The sequence below is a fragment of the Monodelphis domestica genome, chromosome 1, assembly GCF_027887165.1.
Source record: "Monodelphis domestica isolate mMonDom1 chromosome 1, mMonDom1.pri, whole genome shotgun sequence".
Lineage (NCBI taxonomy): Eukaryota > Metazoa > Chordata > Mammalia > Didelphimorphia > Didelphidae > Monodelphis > Monodelphis domestica.
The window spans coordinates 93,569,493-93,593,650 of NC_077227.1; the positions used below are offsets into that span (position 1 = coordinate 93,569,493).

Below are 24,158 nucleotides of genomic sequence, written 5' to 3' on the forward strand. Positions count from 1 at the left end.
ATTTGAACCTAGGATCTCCCATCTCTAGGCCTGGCTCTCAATTCCCTGAGCTACCCAGCTGCCCTCGTGAGTACTTTTTAAAGAGGGGATGTATTAATCCCAGGTGGCAACCAATTGAAGAATACTATAGATATTCTATATTTCTCGACTTAAAATTATAGGGGTTACAAAGATCAAAGAATATTTTTATGATTGGAATAAACATTTTTCAACATAATGCAAACAATGACTTATCCACTGGAGTAGTATAAAAGATATGTAATAAAACTGATAACATTTACATGGTATTATAAAGTTTGCAAAGCACTTTAAATATATTTATCTCATTAGAGTCTCAACAACACTGTGAGGCAGGTGTTTGAATAAAATATGAAAAATAGACAGATCAGTACTTCATTTATACATATAAAATGATTTGTTTGTTTTTGTGGGTAGTTTGCATTTAGGCACATGCTTGCCAGAAATAACTGTTTATTAATTTATAATTATTCTAAATTCAAGCATTTCTGCTTGAAAGAGAAATTTCCATACTGACCTCATGCCCTTGGTCATCTCTCTGACACAAGATCAAGTAGTAATTTCTAGGATTCTTGAAAACAAGGAAAGTTTGCTTCACTAAACAGAAGAATCATTATTTAACAAAAGTTAAATAGCAATACTTGGGAGAATTTTTCTGAAACCATTCCAATCCCTACTGAACCACTTCTTTCTTCCGAGGTTTCTCCTTTCCAGCTAGGTAGCTATATGCTAAAAGACCCAAATGAAGAATTCAAACACATTTCCCAGACTACCTGTTCCTCCCAACCTCACTTCCCTATAGAAGACATGGTAGAGGACATGAAGAGAAATCTCACAATATGAAGTGTTGGATAGGTTGCACTCTGCATTTTGGAAAATACTCCCATCAAAGTCCATTAAAGAAATCAAGAAGGAAGATGATACACAATGTAAAGGGATGATCAAAGTAACTGATACCAAGAAATAGATTATTCTAAATGAGTTAAGAAAGAAATTAAATGCCTCTTAGATTACCAATAGATGAGTACTAAATAATTTATAGGCTATTGAATTAAACTTCCAAATCCTAAAAGACAGGCAATTTTCCCAAACCTTGAAAATAATATAGTTACTATGCAAAATTTAGTTACTTTAATCAATATTTATTCAATTCCCACTGTAGATTAAGCCTCTATAGAGAAAGATAGATGAGTGAAATGAAGACTGAAACAAGATCACATACAAGTACAGATTTAATATTTGAATAATAAACTGAATAAATGAAAACATGAAAGACATAATGTATATAGATATGTATATTTGCCCTATGATGCCTTCTATGGTGTGGGGGAGGGTAAGTAGGGATTGAGATATCCGGAAATAAATTCTATTAATAAAAAAAACTTTAAAAAAAAGTACATGACATCTATCTTCGAAGGAGCTACCAAATACTTATCAAAAGAAGATTAACAATTAAATGCATGCTATTAATATTTCCAAAACTTTTTAAAAAGACAAAAATGAAATCAAATAATAGAAAATTTTAATTCCCAAAGCAGTAATGCTATATTTGAATCTTATATTCAATGCAATCATACTATGGACAAAAATCATTCATAAATATGCCTGTTGATTTTTCCCCCCCATCAAAATTTTAATCAAGACAGCCACCTCAAATATTCTAAAAATAGATATTTACTACCCCAAAGAGATAATAAGGAAAAAGACTTGTACAAAAATATTTATAACTGTGATTTGTGGTGGCAAAAAGTTGGAAAATGAGTGGATGCCCATCAATTGGGGAATGGATGAACAAATTGTGGTATATGTTGGTGATGGAATACTATTGTGCTGAAAGGAATAATAAACTGGCGGAATTCCATGGGGACTGGAAAGACCTCCAGGAAAGTGAAAGGAACAAATCCAGGAGACCCTTATACACAGAGATGGATACATTGTGGCACAATCGAATGTAATGGACTTCTCTACTAGCAGCAATGCAACAATCCAGGACAATTCTGAGGGACTTATGAGAAAAAATATCCACATCCAGAGAAAGAACTGTGGGAGTAGAAACACAGAAGAAAAATAACTGCCTGATCACATGGGTCAATGGAGATATGATTGAGGATGTACACTCTTAAGTGATCACCCTGATGCAAATATTAATAATATGAAAATAGAACTTGAACAATGACATATTTAAAACCCAATGGAGTTGCTCATTGGCTGTGGGAGGGAGGTAGGAGGAGGGCAGAGAAAGAACATGAATCATGTAACCATGAAAAAATATTCTAAATTAATTAAATAAAAAATTTCAAAATAAAATAGCTATTTACATCACATCATCCCCTCTATACGACAAGGTCTCTGTTATACATGGCTCTGGTCACACTACATCTGGATTATGATATAGTCTAATTTTTCTGTAGAGGACTCTTAAGAGCTAAACTGTTAAGTCTGACAAATATGGGTTTATATTATGGGGAAGAATCATGCATGGGCTCAAAATACCTGTTAACAGGTATTAAAGAGTTATCCTGAGGGCAGCTGGGTGGCTCAGTGAATTGAGAGTCAAACAAGGTGATGGGAGGTTCTAGGTTCAGATCTGACCTCAGACACTTTTCTAGATGTGTCGCCCTGGGCAAGTTACTTAACCCCCCCCCCCCATTGCCTAGCCATTACCCCTCTTTTGCCTTGGAACCAATACTCAATATTGATTCTAAGGTGGAAGGTAAGGGTTTATTTAAAAAAAAAAAGAGTATATTATCCCAGCAGTCTATGGAATCAACACCTTAATTTATGTGCACATACAGATACATATTTGAGTAGCTCTGTTGTAGGTCTCACTTAACCACAGCATGAAAGTTGAAGCATGCCTCCAACATATATTTAGGGAGAATATAGAAACGGGCAAGAAAGGGCAGAAAGTATTTTTAAAATAATTTTTTTGTTCTTTTGCTTTTTTCCATAACTTATATTTCCCAATGTACATCATCCCCTACCATCATCCCAGATAGCCATCTTTTATAACAAATAAAAGAAAAAGGTCCAGCAATATTCACCAAGGAACTATACATTTCAAGCATTATCTGTTGTTCCAACTCTGCAAAGAGGGGAGAGACAAACAGAAGAGGACTTCTTATCAAGGCTTATAGAGAATGAATTTAAACGACCCTTATTGAAAAAGAAAGCTAGTCTTTAAAGGGAAACAAATAGCAGGTGATATACTGAATTCTATTTGTATCTTCTGGGAGGACTTTCACCTATGATCTATATTATATGTTTCATTAACAAACAAAGCAAAACAAGAAAAAAAAAATAGGGGCAGTTAAGGCAGCATAGGTGGTAGAGAGCTGGGCCTGGAATCAGGAAGCCATGAGTTCAAATATAACCTCAGACATTTTCTAGCTATATGACCCTGGGAATGTCGCTTAACCTGGTTTGCTTTAGTTTCTTCTCTATAAAATGAGCTAGAGAAGGAAATGACAAACCAGTCAAAATCTTTGCCAAGAAAACCTTGAATGGTGTCATGATGATTCAAACACAACTGAAAACAGCTAAAGAACAAAAATAGATCTTAATTTTTAAAACTATAAAAATGTTTTATATATGCATTATGTATAAACATATATACAAATGTTAAATATAGTTTGTGTTAAAATATAGCATTTTATACATACTTTGATAACCTTTAGACCTGTTGCTTGAAACATAACAGGCAGGGTAGCATTGTGAATAAGGAGTTGACCTTGAAGTCAGAAGACCTGAATTCAAGTCCCACCTCTGCCAAGTATTGGCTGAGTAACTATGGGTGCCTCTCAAATCTACCTCATTTTTCCTGGTTTACTGGAAAATCCCTATACCAACAAAACCAGGGGTCCCATTCAAAAGAAAAAAAATAAATATACTATTGCTTTGAAGTAATACAGACAACAGGGGTTCTGTAAGTTCACTGGGTCATAAATGGTTTTGAGAACACTTAAGTTCCTTCCCTCCTTTTCTTCATTTGTTTCTTCCTTCTCCCTCATTGTCTCTCTCTTCCCTTTCTCTCATCTTCGTGTCTCTCTTGGCCCTATCTTTATCATTCCTACTTAAGAAAATGTTGATTTGAGAGGCAGCAAAAATCACAAACAGCATAATTTGGTGGAAAGAACAGTGTGTTTGAAGCTAGAGGGCCTAGGATTATATCTCTAGCTCTACCACTTATTTGTGTGATTCTGAGCTTATATTTCACCTCTCTGTATGTGTTCTGATCTTGCAGGTGCGCTCTCTCTCTCTCTCTCTCTCTCTCTCTCTCTCTCTCTCTCTCTCTCTCTCTCTCTCTCTCTCTCTCTCTCTCTCTCTCTCCCCCTCCTTCCCTCCCTCCCTCTGTCCCCACCCCCACTTTCACCTTAAAAAAAAAAAACCACCTGAGCTAAAAAAAAAACCTAGTCCAACCCCAAAAGTCATTTTTACTTTTTGGCTTGTTTCCTCCCCCTAGTTTTAATCCAAAAAAAGGGAAAATGTCCAAATGTTGCTTACTTATAAGTTGTGCTTAAATTTCCCCAATGTAGGTAAAAACAGATCTCCAGCTCCAATGCAAGTACTCAAGGTAATGAATGCATAGTGAATAAGACTGCTTTTATTTCACTATTTTAAAAAATGCAGAAGACACAACAGAATCCATAAAATAAAAAAAGAAAACCTTTATGACACTTGTAGGAGGAGTTCATAAGCAGATACAGAAAGAACTTAAATAGCCCAAACACCCCCAAGAACACAATCTCATTTTGATGGTGATGAATGTGCATGTATTTTTCCTTGCCAATCCATTCTCAAGAGAACTCCATAATAGCAGGGCTTGATTTCTCAAGTCACAGGTTCTCTTCATTGCTCTTCCAGCTTGATAGTCATGTAAGTCTCTTCTTTCTCCAGGCAGCACAGGGTTCATGAATACCCAACTTTTCATGTCAGTAGTCTTAACCAGTTCTCAGAAAGCTTTAGGTAAATACATAAAATTCCCATTTGTTCCTGACCCAAAGTATCCATTACTAGGTTCTGTTGGGAGGAAGACATTTGTGCACATATATCCCACAAGATCTTGGTGGTCTATCCTTTACACAGGGAAGAATGAAAAAGCAAAACTGTCAGCTCACTTTTTTTTTTTTTGCTATTTTTAAATTCTTTCTGCCTTAGGAGCAAGGGCTACGCAATTGGGGTTAAGTTACTGGCCCAGTGTCACACAGGTGGAGAGTGTCTAATGTCACATTAGACCCAGGTCCTCCCAACTTTGGACTTGGAGATCTATCCATTGAACCACCTAGCTATTCCCCTCTCTGCTCACTTTCATAGACAATGTTAAAGAACAGCATCTTCAACAAGAACACATTCTCCTATGTCCTACATAGCCAATCATCTCAGAGGCAGTTGAGTCACAGAAAACCTCTATGGTCTTTTCTATCATCTTTTTCCCACAATTAAGCTTAACCAAAAAATATTAAGGTAAACACTACAATCCTATTTCAGACAAATTAGGTAGTATTTTATTTCTGCATTAAACAGTGCTCTTTCCTTAGTGGTATACAGAAAAGTTACCATCAAGTACAACAGTGCCTGCATAAAGTATGAGTCATTCATTCCAATATCCTTACTCTGAAAGAGACACACCCATAATCCCAAGAATAAGTACATGTTCTAAACTGATCTTGTACTAAGTTATGCATTGGCATAGTTCCTGTTAAAAGAGAAAAAGGCTGGGGTGTAACTAGCTAGACCCAAGTCTCATTTCCTGCTTAGAACAAAAAGTTGATAAGAATAAGAATTAATACTGACAAATCAAAAAGAAAAAAAACAAAAGGAGGAAAAGAAATATAGTAATTATTAGCTCATCAAGGTTCTTAATTGTGCTTTGACAATTTAATTAAATACATTAATGAAAATAAGCCAAGAAATTAAGAAGCCATCTTGTAAATAAAAGACAATTCAGAAACGAAAACTTATCTATCTTAGTATCAATTCTAAGACACAAGAGAGGCATGGGCTAGGCAATAAATTACTTACTCAGGGTCACACAGCAAGGAAGTGTCTGAGGACAGGTTTAAATCCTGGTCCTCTAGACTCCAGGCCTTACTAGCTGCATCATTTTAAACTTTTAATACGTCAGTTGTATACTAATAATTTACTGACTAGTTCTCCAAAATGCATCTACTTTTGACTCAGAAGCTCAACATATAGTCTTTTTCCAACTAGTCACAGGTTAGAACCTATTTGGTAGTACAATTGTCAAACAGCAAAAATTCAAAGTTCTTTTGACAAGAGCATACTATATGGGTAATATAAACTTATCTAAGTAATAAAAAAGTTCCATCAGTTTCATAAGACATCATGAGTGGGCAGAAAAGTGGTAGATAGGTTTCAGGTTGAGAAAATAAATGAGAATACATTTCTGAAAAATGAAGATGACATTTTCAAACCTGTAGTTCTGACTTGGAAACAGATCTAGGAATCACTATAGATATGGTCACAATATACTACCGTAGTCAGAAGCCAACACTAATCAGCAAATACCCTACCTGTAGATGAAAACATGTTGCTTTGGGGCTCTCTTTACTACAGTTCAAGATAATTTGCCAAATGCTTAGCACAGCACTTGCCACATAGTAGGTACTTCCTAAATGCTTATTTCCTCTTCTCCCCCACAAGTCTAAGAAATGAAAAGAGGGAAACTCCATGAATCCCAATCACTAACCCTAAGAGGTAGATGTATGATGACCTAATCACTTGAAGACAAAAAAGGAAAACCTGTATAAGGCCAAACACTAGCAGATAAAATGCAGAGCTCAGAAAATGACAAAAAGGCAAGTAGAGATAGAACAGAGTAGAATAATACCAACTAGCCAAGAAAAAAGTAGATAGAATAAACAGAACAGAATAGATGGAATTAAAAAACAGATAGAGATCTGATGGTGAAGGGCTTTAACAGCGAAGCTGAGGGGAGCCACTGAAGTTTTCTGAGCAGGTAAGTTACATGGTCTGACTTATAATCAGGATTATCTTCATTATTATTAAATAAGTATATATATAAGACAGATTAGTCTGGCAAAAAATGTGAAAGATAGGGAAAAAACTCTTAGGAAAAACAGTCCAGATAGACAATAGTAATAAGGAAGAGGTACAAGGTAATGTTGCTAAGTAGAACTTATAGGTAACTAATTAGCTATGGGATATGGGAGGGAAAAGGAGAGAGGTCAAAGGTTTCAAATGCATGTAACTGGGGATACCATTAGTAGAAAAAATGAAATCAATGGAAAAGAGAATGGAGAGGGGAATATAATATATAATATAATGATCTTGGACATATTAAGCTATTGGAAGAACATCCACACATATAGATAAAAATATACATTTGGAATACAAATCTGGAAGAGAGGGGTCAGATCAGGAGACAGATTTGGGCATAACCTCTAAGGAAAAAAAGTTGGGGCTAACAAGGTAAATGAGAGAGTAGAAAGAGAAGAGGGACAAAAAGCTTAATTCTGATGCACTAAGTTATTACTTTTTACTAAGACAAAAATAATTTTAAGTGGTCAAGAAATCTTAGATGCCAGCCTCAATAACACAAAGCTACTACCTTTGTCTCCATTCCAAAACAAAGAATGAAAAATGAGATTAAAACTGAATCGAAAGTTGGGGGAAAAAGTCTGATATGATGTGTTTTCTTTTTCCCTTTTTGGTATCTCAATTTAGTTTAATTGTTTAAAAGCTCATTTAGAAAAACAAAACTAAAAAAGGTGACTCAAGGATATATGTATACATTTACCATGTAGAAAAGTGGTAAAGGGAGTGAACAGTTATCAATTTATTTAATTTTTTTTTTTGAAAATTGTATTTAATTAGTCAATTTAGAACATTATTCCTTGGTTACAAAAATCATATTCTTTCCCACCCCCACACCTTCCCATAGCCGATGCACAATTCCACTGGGTTTTTACATGTGTCCTTGATCAAAACCTACTTTCATGTTGTTGATGTTTTCATTAAAATGATCATTTAGAATCTATATCCCCAATCATATCTATCAATTTATTTTAAAGAATCAATTTAGTTTAGTTTGCTTTTTTAGGATTATTTTTGGAATATAGGGAGAAAGAAAATATAGCTACCTAAAATGGGTACAAGATAGCTTTTTTCTTCTTTTCCTTTTAATTTTTGGTTCAACTACTACAGTGGCTACCTGAGTAGGGAATGCATCTTCTTGATCTGACATATGCATGCTATAGAAAAATACATATACACCCAACAACTATGTTCTAAACATTCTTAAAAATATAAAGGTTCACATTTTAACATTTATTAAAGTCAAATATAACAGAGCAAAGTTCTTAATTCAAATTCTAGTGTGCTGTTAACAAAAGCAGCACAAAGAAAAAACTAAAAGAAAATCCCCAAAAAAGAGATTCATAAAGCTAAAGGAAAAGAAACCAGTTTTTTAATAAAAGAGACTAAATCAAACTCCTTAAAAAAGTAACAATCTACATTGATTTCAATTAATTTTATCAATGAAAGAACCTGAATAGATGCTTTTTGGCTTATCTGTGAATGGAAAGAGTTCCCTTAAGGGTAAAAAATGAGTCATTGCAACTGAAAATGGTTAAGATACTATTAGTACTTAAGAGTTTAGTCTGTAGAAATTGTGTTTTATGAATAGGAACAAATAATTAGATTAACCTACACATCGAACTTATTTAAACATCTAAATAGAACAGACACAAATACTGTTCTTAGAAGATTAATTGATATATCTCATTAAAAATTCCATAAAATCATGTAAGATTATAACTGTCTTTGCTCTGAACCAAACCAAAACAAAACAAACAAAAAAATGCATTTGGTTTGCCACTGTCAATCCAAAATCTATCTAAACTTGCCACAGTCAAGTCAACAAATGAGGGAGCCCCATAGAACATGAGTTGATTCAGTTTTGTCCTGAATATGGCTATAAATTCCCTTCTCACCGCTTCCTTGTAGACATGGAGCTACACTTTCAAGAATGAGTCTAAATGCTACCTTCTATTTAAGGTCTCAGGGTTGCCCCACACCCACCAGTTCCTTAATTCCTTCCTCAAAAAATATTTTGCTTGTATTTTATATTTACATATGTGTGTTCATGTTGTTCTCCCCAACCAAGAACTTAAACTGCTAGAAAGTGGGCGCTTTTTATCTTTTGTTTTTGTATCTCCGAAGCCTAACACAATGCCAGCAGTTTTCAAGTCAGTGAATATGTTTTTAAATACCTACTATGTATGTATCAGGCTCTCAAGAACATAGTCTACTGGGAAAGACAAGATGCAAATACTAGGTATAAATAAGTTGTATACAGGATAAAATTGAGAAGGCTCTAGGGACAAAAAACCTCCGCTGAATATTGGTATCACTATTTCTCCATTCAGACATAGCTCATATGCTCCCTTCCTCCATATACCTGTATATATTCAGAGTCTAAGACAATTCTGATCATTTCATATGATTGGTCATTCCTTTCAACCAAATTTACCAAAAGGGCTTTTAAATGTTTATTATAAACCTCATAAATTACCAAATGCAAATAAAATGTGGAACCAACATCTACATAAATCTTAAGATTCAAAGAACTCATATGTTAAATAGAAAATTTTAATATATTTAACTAGGAAAGACTTGAGTACTCAGAACAAAAGAAAATGACCAATCATAATTCCAGCAAACCCATGATGACATATGCTACTCACTATCAAACTCAAGGCACAGAGTAAAAACACATTTTTGAAATAATTAAAAACAGGAATTTTGTTTTGTTTGACTATTTTGTATCCATTACGAGTTTTTTTTTTCCTTTTCAATGAGGGATAAAGTAAACAGAAAAACATACTTTTTTTTTGCCAATTGAAAGAAAATTAAGTTTAAAAAGAAAAAAATTTATTTAAATAATTTGCTTTATTTCCTATTCAACTGTTCTAAATTCTCTAAGGAATTTTTTTTCTAGCTCTGTAAAATATTATTTTGGATGTTTGGTACAATATGGAATATCAATTAATATAGGCAGTATTGTCATTTTTATTATACAGGCTTAACCTATCCATTAACAATTAATGTTTCTTCAGTTATTTATTTCTTTAAAGAATATTTTATAGTTAGATTAATATAGTTCCTGAGTACATCTTGGTAGATTCCCAAATGTATTATAATTAACAACATAGTTTTATGTAATTTCTCTTTTTAAAATTTAATTTATTTTCCTGAATTACATGAAAAAACAATTTTTTTGAACTTTCAGAGTTGGTTTTTTTTTAAGTTTAAACCAAATTTTCACCTTCCCTCTTTTCTTCCCCTCCTTCCCTCCCTGAAAGGGTAAGAGATCTGGTATAGATTTTACATTTGTAATAATGTAAACCATCTTACCATATTAGTTATTTTATTTTATTTTTTAAAATTTAAACCCTTCCCTTCCATCTTGGAGTCAATACTGTGTATTGGCTCCAAGGCATAAGAGTGGTAAGAGCTAGACAATGGGGATTAAGTGACTTGCCCAAGGTCACTTAGCTGGGAAGTGTCTGAGGTCATAGCTGAACCCTGAACCCAGGACCTCCTGTCTCTAGGTCTGACTCTCAATCCACTGAGCCACCCAGCTACCCCCACCATATTTGTTATTTTATGAAAAAGAGCTCAAGCAAACAAAAGTGAAGAAATAAAATGAAATATAATATGTCTCAGTCTGCATTCAGATTCCATCAGTTCTTTCTTTGGAGGTGGATAGTATTTTTCATCATGAGTGCTTGAGGATTTTCTTAGATCACTGTACTGCTAAGAACAGCTAAGTTATTCATAAATGTTCCTCATACTGCTCTTACTGTGTACAATGTTCTCTTGGTTCTACTCACTCCACTTTGCATCAGTTCATGTAGGTATTTCCAGGTTTCTCTTAAATCATCCTCATCATTTCTTATTACACACTAATATTCCATTAATCCTATACCTCAACTTGTTCAGTCATTTCCCAACTAATGGAATCCCCTCAGTTTCCAATTTTTTTGTCACCATAAAGAGCTGCTATAAGTATTTTTGTACAAATAGATCCCTTTCCCTTTTTAACAATCTCTTTGGGATATAGACCTAGTAGTAGTATTGCTAGATCAAAGTGTATGCATGGTTTTAAAACCCTTTGGGTATAATTCCAAATCACTCTCACAGTGGATCAGTTCATTAGCATCCTAATTTTCTCACATCCCCTCCAGCATTTACTAATTTTCCTTTTCTGTCATATTAGCCTATCTGATAGATATGTGAAGTGGTGCCTCTTAAGAGTTGTTTTAATTTGCATTTCTCTAACCAAGAGCAATTTAGAGCATGCTTTTCATGTGATTAGATAGATATAGGCTTGATTTCTTCATCTGAAAAATGTCTATTCATATCCTTTGACCACTTACCAATTTGAGAATGATCTATATTCTCATAAATTTGATTCAGTTCTCTAATATATTTGAGAAATAAGGCCTTTATCAGAGATATTTACTGTAAAATATTTTTCTCAGCTTCCTCCTAAGAAAAGATTTTAACAAAGTAACAAAACCCAACTTATTTCTATTTTTTTGTCCCCTTAAGAATCTGAGTTGTTAAAGCTTTTGATAGATTTTTAATGTGACTGTAATTGATATGTATGTCTTGTTATTCAGCTTACTTCATTTTATACTACTCTTTCATATTTATATTTTTCCGTATGTCATATGGAACATGAGATTTATAATTCATTAACTAAATATAAGATATACAGATACTTACCAACTGTTAGATTTATAGATTGTCATTCACTATTAAAAATAATGTGGGGGGGGGGGAAGCTGGGTGGCTCAGTGGATTGAGAGTCAGGCCTAGAGATAGGAGGTCTTGGGTTCAAATGTGGCCTCAGAAACTTCCCAGCTGTGTGACCCTGGTCAAGTCACTTAACCCCCATTGTCTAGCCCTTACCACTCCTTTGCCTTGGAACCAATATACAATATTGATTCCAAGATGGAAGATAAGGGTTTAAAAAAAATAATGCAGTTATGAATGGTCTTTGCTTTTCTTTTTTTGGTTTAGGGATGGGGAAATTGTCCAGAAAATACAATTTTCCTCCTTCTAATAACATTCTTAAGCTATATTCCTAGCAATGAGACAACAGATCATTTCTGTGACTTACTAGATACTGATTTCTAAAAAGCTTGGACCAAATCATAAAAGGCAGTGTGGCACAATGGGAAGACTTGGAGTCAGATTCTGAGTTCAAAGACTGCTTCTAGTACCTCTATGTCCTTGGATAAGTCAACTCACCTCTCAAGACCTGAGTTTTCAGCAGGGTGGAGTCAAGATGGCAGAGAAGGTACACAGCCCCATCTGATTTTTACCCTCCGAAAAACCATAATGCCTCAAGACGAATTCTGGATTAATAATACCCACAAAAAGACAAAGTGAAATAATTTTTCAGCCTCAACTTAGAAAGCTGGCCCAAAGATCTAGTGCACAGGGCAGAGGTGGAGCACAACATACTAGGGCAGACCCCACCAAGGCAACAGGTGATGGGCACAGCTTAAGCACCAGCAAAGGCTTCTGAAGCTCTCAGCCACAGATTTGGGGGGTGGGGGGTTTGAGTGGGAGTCACAACAGCTCAAAAGGAGATTACAAATTGGGAGGTGGTGGGGAAGGAAGGAAGGAGAGAATTCAAAATTCAAACTTTTTGGGAAAATGTTGGAAAATGTTTTTTTACATATAATTGGGAAAAAATAAATAAAATTTAATTTAAAAAAATTTGAGTTTCCTCATCCACAGGAAAGAAGAGTTAAACTAAATGACTTCTGAGGTCCCTCCTAGCTTTCTAAGTCTATGATCTTATGAACTGCAATCCTATCAAAGGTAGTACTGTCAATAATAATAATAATAATAATAGCATTTATATAGTGCCTACCATATGCCAGGCATTGTGCTCAAGACTTTAGAAATATTATCTCAATTGATCCTTGCTATAACTCTGGGAGATGGTGCTATTATTATCCCTATCTTACAGTTGATTAAACAGAGGCAAGTAGGAGTTAAGGCATTTGCCCAATGCCATACAGCTAGTTAAGTTTCAGAGGCAGGATTTGAACTTGGGTCTTCCTGACTCCACAGGCTCTATTTACTGAGTCACCTGGATTGCCTTCCCTGGCAATAGTAATAAAATCTTATGTTGTTAAATCTTAGCCTCGTAGTACCTGGGATCTCAGGCCCCTAGCCTCAGTTTCCTAAAATAAAAAATAAAGACATTAGGGGCTTAGCTTCTAAGGTCCAACATCAGAATATATATTGCTCTGATGTATATCTTTAGGCCAGACATAATAAAGTTTCCTGACAAGCCTTTGGTTCCTGAGGAACAGAAAAACATGACAATAATACCAGGATATTTTTCTACTTTTTCACTGGTCTACATCTATGGAAGACAGAAATCTAAGTATGTGAGCCCCTTTAAACTACTTGTATCTTGCCATGATCCTTCTCATTTCCCTACCTTTTTATTCAGCAATATTTAGTCTCTTGTGGTAAGAGGGTTTTGAAGGTTATCCTGATTAAGGTTGCAGTTTTACATGTATTCCCAAAAACATATCAGGGTAAAACAACAGACACACAAAAGAGAAGTGGCTCAACCAAAGTCACACACTGGTGACAGAACTCGTTTCATAGCCCAAGTATGATCATTGTCCAGTGTTCTTTCTACAATGCCAGCTTGTTGTTTCCTCTGATGACCATGTGACTTCCTTGAAAATAAACTGCAGACATTTAAAAAATGTAAAGTCTAGATACGAGGTTTTCAAGAAAAAAATGATAAAAGAAAATTAGAATAAACAATATGATGGGGTGGTAGAATACTAACCGATGTAATACTTTTACCTCTTTTTATATATTAAATATGCAACTAGGTGACATAGTGGAATGAACACTGGGCCTGGAATCAAAAAATTCTTCCCAAGTTCAAATCTGGTCTCAGACACTAGCTGTGTGACTCTGGACAAGTTCCTTAACCCTGCTTGCCTCAGTTTCTTCATATACAAAAATGAACTAGAAAAGGAAATAGCAAACCATTCCAGCATCTTTGCCAAAAATATCCCAATGGGGCCACAATAAATCACTACTGAAACAAGTGAACAACATATTAAGAAACAGATTAAAAAAAATAAGACAGATACATGAATTCTTTTGAATCAGTAGCAAGCATCAAGAGGCATCCTCATGTTAAGGGAGAATGTCACCTGTAGGAAAACTGAACTTAAATTTAAATGACACTGAAGTACAGTTCCTTTACGTTATTATTCAAAAAGAAAAAAAAAAACTTTTCTTAATAGGACAAGGGAAGGGGGCTGGGTCTGAGATTTCATTGGCAAAGGGAAGTACAAGAGGAAGAACCTCCCTCTCCCAATGAAGGTTGGTTTCAAGTTGAACACAAGAAAATATGAAGGTAATAGGAGATCTTAAATTATACCAAATATGGAACACTGTGAAGAAAGAATTCATCTTACATCAGTCAGCAATGTCTAACTATGGTCCTAAATTTTCAATTTGTCTCAAAATATCTGGCCAGAGAAAATGATTTAAGTCCTTCTACAAGAACTGAGGAAGATATTTTGGCTTTCTGGGCTTCTGTCTCCTTAATATAACAAAAGGGTTGTAATAAGAAGACCCTAAAGTCGCCTCTAGTTCAAGTACTGTAAATTACCATGTTCCTTCAGAAGAAAGAAATTAGAAGATCTTTCCACACAACCTTGTCCTTTTTTAGTTGTAAGAAGTTGTGAAAACCAAATTAACTGGTATTGTTATTGATTAATAAGTGTAGTATAGAGGATAATGTATTGACTTAGAATCTTGAACCTTAGATACTACATTTTCCACAATCCCCTTTTCCTTTTTCTGTTTGTATGTCTCCTTACATGGAGGGAGTTTTGAGTTTGTTTCCACTTACACTCTCTCTCTGGTTCCATGGTGGAGGGAGAAGCGGTTTTTGTTTTTTGCTAGCCTTACTTCTTTATACTTCAAGAGAAATATTATTAAATATAATTCTTGGAGAACTGGATATTAATTTTCATCTTTATAATAGAGAATTAGCTAGCTTTGGAATCAAAGATCTGAGTTCAAGTGAGGTCTCTTACACATGCTGACTATGCTGTTGTTCAGTCATTTCAGTTGTGTCTGATTCTTTGTCTCCTTTCAGACTTTTCTTGGCAAAGATACTGGAGTGGTTTGCCCTAGACTAAACTTCTAAGGGACCCAGGAGATTCTCTAAAACTAAGTTGCAAAGATAGTGCGGATACCAATCTTTAGTAGTAAATGAAATCACAAATCTAGGTTAAAAAAAATTAAACTATCCCCCCAAAATCAAAATTACAGATACTCCAAAAACAATAGATAGCTGAATACACAATGTACACAAGCCAGCTGCAAAATACTTAGTGATTGCTAAAAAAGTAGCATAAGAAAATCATCCTGGAAATATATGATCAGAATCATAGGTGGTCATGTAGCAAGAAGCAATGGATAACAGACAGACAGCTCAATTACTGCACCAATAACCAGAGAACTAGGGAATGCTTCCAGCAGATATTCTATGAAAGGTTAATGGGAGTACATTGACATGAATCACAGAATGATAAAGTATGGATGGGTTGTACTCTACAAGGAAACCTTGGGACAGCGGAATCATTAATCTAATGGAATACAACACCCAGAAGAGGCCAACATTCTCAATCACTATCTAAACTACAAGAGGTTCTTCTATCCAGTCTTGTTTACTTCAGTATGCAGGATTTCTAATAATTCCAAATAGAAGGTACAAAAGAAGCAATCACATGTAAAATCGCATGTAGCAAAAGTAGCCAACCCAGAGTCAGAAAACTCCAGTTTTCCTTTTGAATTGAATACCAAGCTGATCTAAAATCAAAGTCTGACCCAAAATTAGGGCAACTCACAAGAGTATTCTTTGGAGACCTGATAGTTAAAAAAAAAAAAATACACACACACACAAATAATCACAAGTCAAGCATTAAAAAAAGATAGTATTTATTAACAAGAAATCATTGGGGTAGGTAGGTGGCTTGGTAGATAGAGCCAGTCCTGGAGACAAGAGTTCCTGGGTTCAAATCTGGCCTCTGACACATCCTAGCTGTGTGATCCCTGGGCAAGTCACTTAACAACCATTGCCTAGCATTACCATTATGGTTCTGCCTTGGAACCAATGTTTAATATTGATTTTAAGACAGAAGGTAAGGGCTTAAAATAAATAAGTAATTGACTAGCTAGTGTCCTATAAGATTTAATTTGTTTTACCAGGTGAAATTGTTCCTGTCCATTGTTATCATTTATTAAGCCCTGCTTTACAAATAACTAATAAGTCAATTATTAGTGGTAGTACTACACTGATCAATGATTCTCCAACATCTTTGACCTGAGAACAAGAATTTATTAAGCATCTACTATGAACCAAATCCTTTGCTAGCTACTAGGGAATTACAAAGACCAAAAAAACTACAATCTTTGTTCTATAGGCACTTCCGTTGTATTATGGGAGATGTGTATACATTTAAATACATATAAAATAAATGCAAAGTAACTTTTTTGGGGGGAAGCACTAGCAGTAGAATGGAGGGAAATGGAGAGAAAAATCAGGAATGAGTTCGAAGTTTTGAGCTGAGCTCTAAAAGGAAAAAAGATTCTAAGAGGTGAAGTGAGGAGAGAGAGATTACATTTCAGGGATGAGGAGGGAAGCAGCCTGGACAAAAGCAGAAAAAACTGGAGATGGAATGTCTGGGTAAGGAACTTGTAAGAAGATTAGTTTGACTAGACCGGAGAATGAATACAAAAAAAGACTATCAAGGTAAATTGGAGCCTATTTTTATAAAAGCCTTTAAATGTCAAAGGGGTAGCTAGCTAGCAGAGTGGATAGAATGGGCCTGGAGTCAGGAATACTTCAAAAGAGGTTAATCATCTTTATTTTTTGGTTCAGACCTGTGATTTCAATGGCATAGAGAACTCCCTCTTCCAAAGCATATCACCAATTGTTCAAAAAATTGCCATCTTAGAGATATGCTTTCCACTGCCAAATAATTTTGGAAAATCTATGTTACAATTTCAGAATGGTCCTTCTTGAAAATTTTTATTCCTAACTTGAAAAACTGATTTCTAGAGAGCCGTAATCTCATCATTGTGGATATCTCAAGACCACAATCCCACAATTCCTTCTCAAGGGAGAGCCTGAATCTGAGAATTCCTTCTCAAGTTGTCCATATCACCAATGAATGTGCTATGGAGTTTCTTGTAAATCTTGTGACCCATCACAGATGTCAATGGTTTTCCATTTGATATTCTTCATTCTCACTATATCATAAGTCCAATTGCTTTTCTGGTTGAACATCACTGAGGAAATGCTTTTCTACTGCTTCTCCTGTCAGTAATATGTTACAGCCTACTAATATGTACCATTGTGATTCTCTATTGCCTGTCAGGAGATACACAAATGGATTATCATATTCTATGTTTATAGATATGCAGCATCAATGGGGAAAAACCAAAGTCCAACTTTTGTTGGATCTTTGTTTTGCTTCAAGAAGCCTGGGTTCAATAAAAACACTGAACAATTGTCCACAAAGGTATGTAATTCAACATATACTACACCTATTCATTTTAGAACCAGTTCTATCTATAGGATCTTTCAAAGCTATATTTCCTGTGATGGGTCAGTTCTATGGGTTGTCCATTAAATTGTAAATCTGAACAGAAAAAAAACTGTGGATATTAGGTTGAATACCTCTGAGTGATTATGGATTATATTTAATAGTCCTAGAGTGTCCCTATGCTTGATGATTCTCTTTTGAGGTGACATATTGCACTGGATCTAACTGGAGCAACTTACAAAAATCTATTAGCAATCCCACCTTAATTTGAACACTGTCTTTACTGTCCTCTGTGACAAAAATAAACACTAGCACTGAAAGTAACTACCATCCGACCTACTGAAATAGGCCATTAAGATGGAATCATATAAGAAAACAGATATCTACAAAGACTATCACCATTTCCTAAAGAATTTTAACAGTCATCAATTATTTGACAGCAAATTTAATCTCCCTGCCAAATAAAGAAATATGACAGGCAAAAACACTCACTTGAACTAAAAAAATCATTTGTAAAAATCTTATGGAGAAATGAAAGTGATATAAAGATAAGATTTTTAAAACTTGTAGTGCCATGGAAGAAAAAGGGGAAAGACTACAAGCAGTATTGTTTCAAAAATAGTAAATAGAAATAAATATAGAACATTTACGTAAAAATAGAAGTAAATCGAGAATCCCATATAAGCTAGATCAACCCAATGACATCTTGAGAAACTAAAAACAAAGGTTGAAAAATGGAAAAGATTTATAAAGATTTCTGATACACTCTTCTCTTCATCAAGGTGAAAAATCAGCATATTGTTGCCCTAAAAATTAAGTTTCTGATGTTTTAAATGAGAAAGTAGAAATAACATTTAAAAATAAAACTTTTTAAACCAAATATATACAAAGGAAACCCATCCTGGAGTAAAAGTTTGGAGTTCTCAAGCTATCTAAAAGAAAGGAGACTACAAAACCAATGAATGAAGCCAGGTCTAATTATTAGCAAAAATAAAATAAATAATCCATTCATAGCACTAAAAATATCCTCAGTTAACATAAGAAAACGGCCTTTCACAAATGAAATGCTATAGTATATCACATCTTTATAGTCATTCAATTGACTGAAAAGCATAGAAAACAAAAGATTGCACTATTAATAAGTGTTTGTTGATTATGAATGCCATAAAACAAAATGTTATAGATATTGGACTTCAGAAAAACCTTTTTAGAAAACCCCTTTACCTAACTATCAAACTCTCAAATTAATTTTTTTTCTCCTCTCTTTCACTGCCTCAAGTCTCCTACCTCCAATCTATTCTCCACTTAGTTAAAAAAGTGGTTTTCATTTTCTTTTGCTTTTAAGTAAAATCCTGTCTCTATATTCAGTCTCCAACAATTGCCTATTGCTCCTAGGATAAAATATAATGTCTTCTGTTTGGCACAAAGCCTGTCACATAAGAAGTACTTAATATTTGTGGATGCTTTTGTTTGTTAAAACCCCTGGCAATCAGAAATCAACCTACCTTCTCCCTTTTGCACTCAACAATCCAGCTAAAGCAGCCTCCTGGTTGTTCTTTGAACAGGCATTTGCATCTCTTGTCCCTAGGCATTTGTGAAGGCTAGACTCAAAAACCTGGAATGTACTCTCTCCTCATCGCTATCTCTTAAGAATTCTTTACTTTTCTCTAGATTAAGTTCAGTCACCTACTTTTTACACAAAGCCTTTCCTAAAGTCCTTAACTGTCACTGCCCTCCCTCCATAAACCACCTCATATTTATTTTGAATTTATTCTACAGACACTTGCACATTTACCAACTATCTTCCCCAATAGACTGGAGGCTCTTTAAGGGTAGAGAACATTTCATTTTTGTAATGGTAATGCCTAGCACAATGCCTGGCATATAATATTAAATGATTAATAAATGCTTGGTGAAAGATTGCTGGGCTTTTATAACTATCTTCATTGACTACATTCACTTCCTCACTATTTCCTCACTTCTCCATTTATTGCACTCACTCCACTCAAAGTCCCTGGTTTGAATCTTTGAATAATCTCTCAACTGCTAAATTTAAGAGCTCTTTCTCAGTTCTTCATCCTCCTCGACCTCTCAGGTTTTTAACACTGCTGACCATCTCTTGCACCTAGACACTCCTTCTCCCTTCACTTCATTAACATCATCCCCTTCTGGTTCTCTTCCTAACTAATCACTCCTTTTCAGTTTCCTTTGTAGGAACATCACCTATCTCCTGCTCTCTAAGCACAGCTGTTCCTCAAGTCTCTGTCTTGGGCCATCTTCCAATTCTAAAAAGCTCCCATGGCCTAAATTATCTCTATGCAGATGACTCTCAAGTCTGTATAGCCACCCCAGTTTCTTTCCTGAAATCCTATAGATGCACCACCAAGTAACTGAAGACTCCCCACCTCATTTTGCCCTTTCAATTCTTCTCTTTCTTCAAAATATAAACTCCTCTTGGAAGCCTTGCCTCCATTTCTCCACTTAATAAATTTCCCCCCTCACATAATCCTATACTTTACTTTGTCTTAGTATATATCTTCCAAGTACAATATAAAATCTGAGGGTAGAACCTTTTTTCAGTGTTCTATCTTTGTTTCTCTAATATCTAAAATGGTACCTTGAACATAGTGTATGTTTGATAAATATTTGTTCAATTGCAGTAAATAAAAAAGTGATGAAAGTTAAACTTAGGAAAGGATCCTAGAGATAGAAGTGGGGTTGGGGGGCAGCGCTTCTGGATACTGTTCAGCATAGTCAATGTTTGATCTAGGTAGTGCAAACCCCTGAACTAATTAATACCTAGAGGAAATCATAAAACTGGAAAAGACTTTATAGGTAAATGTCTTCATTTAGCTAATAAATGAAATTAGACCTAGAAAAATCAAATGACTTGTCCCAGATTACACTGCTAGTGAAAGGACTGATAAAATGAAGGTTTTGTGACTCCTACTAGTTCAGCATACTTTCAACTATATTAGGCTATTCTAGTGTTGTCAGATCAAAAAAGGCAAGAAATATTTGGCACTAAAATCACATTATTTTCAAGACATAGATATATGTACTTTGCTAGTAACTTAAGACAAATCCTACTTAATGTACCAATCTTAGAAAATTGAAACATACTATGGAAAAAGTTATTTTGAAGAATTTAGGAGATCAAAGTATAGAAGGGAAAATTACTAATGGATGACCATTAAAAAAAATTAAATTACTTTGGTTTACTGTTAGGTCAAGGATTAAATTCAAGCAATATTAAGGTAAAGGTAAATATATTGACCAAATAATCTAGGAACAAAAGGACTATTGGGCTATTTTTAAATCTTAACCTCTCAAAATTAAAACTAAAATAATGATTTCGGAATCTTTTATACAAAACAAAATTGCTATATTTTAATAAGCCTGATTCCTAAACAAGGTCAATTTTATAACATTTTGTGGAACCCCAGAAACAGCAATGGATGCGGTCATATAAAAATGCTCTCTCTCTCTCTATATATATATATATATGATGCTCACTATAATCACTAGACAAGAAGAAAAGGGGCATTTAAACTGAAATACTAAAATGTCAAAGTATGAGGAAACAGCAGTCATCACAATATAGTCACACCTTTAAAGTTGGAGAAGAGAAACTAAAATTGATGTCAGCAGGGGTGACTTCCTGCCAGTACTGCCAGGAATAGACAGATGGACAGAGATGATCATTTCTCGCCTGATATTATAAGTGGAAGACAAAACTTCTAAATTTAGACCTTTCATTCTGGCCACTTGCCTAAGATTCCAGGAAAGAGGGCACCTTTAAAAGCAAGCACACCAAGTTAACATAAAACCCTTTTTATTTTATCCCCTCAAACACCGATTCCCAAACAGAAGGGTCACACATATTGGATTAGGCCCATCCTTAAAAGATACCATCTTTCATCTTCAGTTCACCATATGATTCCTGTGGGTGTATATTAAGAATTTTAATTGCTGTGACAGAGACTGGTAACCTGTTTTGCTATAGAGCTTTTGTTTGTTATTGCTGTTCCCTATTAATTAGATCTCTGATTTTAATATTAGCTTTGGAAGGGGGAAGGCTAATAAACCCTTCCTCAGTTATAAATGAAAGCTAGGTACCTGACCAATTGATTCATTAGAGGCAGAACACGAACTTCCCTCTTCTCAAGGACACAATATGTCAAGTCTAAGTTTAAGGAGTGAATTGGGTTTGGAGGAAGCAAACAGGTCAGGGTTTAAAAAAAAATACCTTTCTATCCATCTTCACCATCCTTTCCCAAACAGAACCTTTATTTTTGTAAAATATAACTTCAAGAACCTTCCTTTCAAAAACCAGTATCCTTCCTCCAAACCCGACCCTGGATCATCCATTGCGACCCAGTCATCGAATAGACAATGACCTTTCACCTCGGGCCAAGGGATGCGGTCGCCCGGCCCACGATCCCGCCAGAACCCCGGAGGCTGCGGACTCCTGGCCCCACACACATCTATGCACACCCCTCAACCAACCCCTGCCCAGCCCAGTGCTGGGTGGGGGAAAGGGACTACCCCTCTCTGTTCCCCGCAGAGGGCTGGAGCGGGAAGGGGGCGCAAGCCTCGCCCCCCTGATGCCCTCCTCTCCCCAAGGCTGCAATGGAAGGTCAGCCCGGCGGCCCTCCCCTCCCAGACAGAGGTCCCCGCTCACCAGGTCGCAGCTGCAGGCGCCCGTCCCGGCGGCTGCACCACAGCGCGCGCTCGCCCTGCTGCAGGATGTAGTGATCCTTGGCTTGGAAGAGCTCCATGCCTGCCCCGGGCCCGAGGGGCGGAGAGCACGGTGGCGAGCCCGCCCCACGGCGGACCCCCGGCTCGGCCGGGGCGCCCTCTTCAGCCAGAGCCGCCAGAACGGCTGCCGCGGAGCCAGAGCCGAGGCCCGAGGGCGGAGAGCGCAAAAAAAGCGCCGCCTCGAACAGCGACACAGTCGCTTCGGCCTGAATCTGTCTATCTGCGACCAGCTCCGGCTTTCGGTCGGCTTCTCCGGCACCGAGGCTCCGCCCTCAGCACCTCCCCGCCCCGCCCCACCCTCACGTGATCCTGACCATGGCGGCCCACACTGTCCCCGTGCGGGGAACAGGGGCCAGTGCAGTCTCCGCCTGCCCTTCCTTTGCGGACTGCCCCCTTGTGGGGAACTAGAGCCAGAAGCTCATTTTCCGTGGTCCCTCCGCCTGCCCTCCCTAATCCTCAAGAACTGTGTCCCCAGAGAGGGGAACTAGAGCCAGATCTGCTAAAAAACAAAAACAAAAAACAACCCTCAAACTCCAAACAGGATGGGGTGGGGGGTTGGGGAAAAGGGGAAGAGTTTCTTGGCCGGAGTGGAACAGATGCATCATCATACGGAAAAGACACCCCAAATGGGGTCTCGCCCCGAGCCTGCCCCTTTGCGGCCCTTTCACCTTGCTCTTTCAAAGCAAGAGGGCAAATGGCACATGTCATTCTCCACTTGTCGGCTACAATTCAAAGCATTTTGCTTTTCTCCGTTAACCTACAAGCGATTTTATAAAGGCAGGCTATGTGCCAGGAGCTGGGAATACAAAGAAAACAATGACGGTTCCTGCCTTCAAGGAGCTCACAACCTAACGGGGAAGACAGCATGCAAACAACTTCATACAAACAAGTTGAAGACAGGCTACATTGGAGAGAAATCCTTAGCGCTTAGCACAGTGTCTGATACAGTACGAGGTTAATCAATGCTTGTTGACTGGCCAACTATCTGCTAGAACTTCAAGCATGGACTGACTTCACTATGGGCGAGTGCTGTGGGACAAACACAAGAGACACGGGTCCTTGACCTCAGGTAGCTCTCGCACCTGGGAAGCAGAGGGGCCGCTGACGTCATCTGTTGATGTCATTGCCCAGCTCTCACTGGACCTATTCCCTGAGAGCTCTCCCAGACAGGTACTCTCCAATACACATACAGCCTCCCCAGAAAGCTGCTCTGCTGGTCACAGCTTGTCACTGGGTTCACTTTAGCTTCTGGCTTCAGCTAACGTTCTTGGTGCTTAATGAAAAGAGTGGGCTCCACCATGCTCTTTTAGTTCAAAAGCCAAAGGCTTTTCTTTTTCTAGCTCTTTGAGAAAAGCAGTTGCCCTTGCTTCAGCGGCAAGCCCAGCAACAATCTTAGAAAAGACACCTTTTCAGCTTTTTCACCTTTTTAGAGAGTGGCGAGTTCCTTTTCTGGATTCTATGCGGAAAAGTCTTTGGTCTCTTGCTGATTTTTTTTTTTGACCCAGACACCAAGGTCTTTAAGATTTGGAGTTACTAATTCCTAGCTAACGAATGCCCTTGGGCCTGGGTCCCAGTGGACAAACTTCATCTTAGTTCTCTCTAAGTATTTCCTGTGCCTTCCCTGAAGGCTTGACTAGATCTCATCTTCTGCATGTAAAGCTTATTACCCCATGACAACCAAACATCTCTACGATAAACTTTGGAGTTCTCCAGCAC

At 36.6% G+C, this 24,158-nt stretch overlaps 1 protein-coding gene across 2 annotated transcripts in view; it reads right to left on the reverse strand.

Moving 5' to 3' along the window:
• Window positions 1-22,748, reverse strand: part of INPP5F (inositol polyphosphate-5-phosphatase F) — a 100,070-nt gene extending 77,322 nt beyond the window's left edge. For both annotated transcript variants that reach the window (XM_007478907.2, XM_001376725.4), the window contains exon 1: window positions 22,366-22,748. In XM_007478907.2, coding sequence (XP_007478969.1) covers window positions 22,366-22,462 — 97 coding nt within the window. In that variant the 5' untranslated portion in view covers window positions 22,463-22,748. The remainder of the gene's footprint in view (window positions 1-22,365) is intronic.
• Between the last annotated feature and the right edge of the window lie 1,410 nt (window positions 22,749-24,158).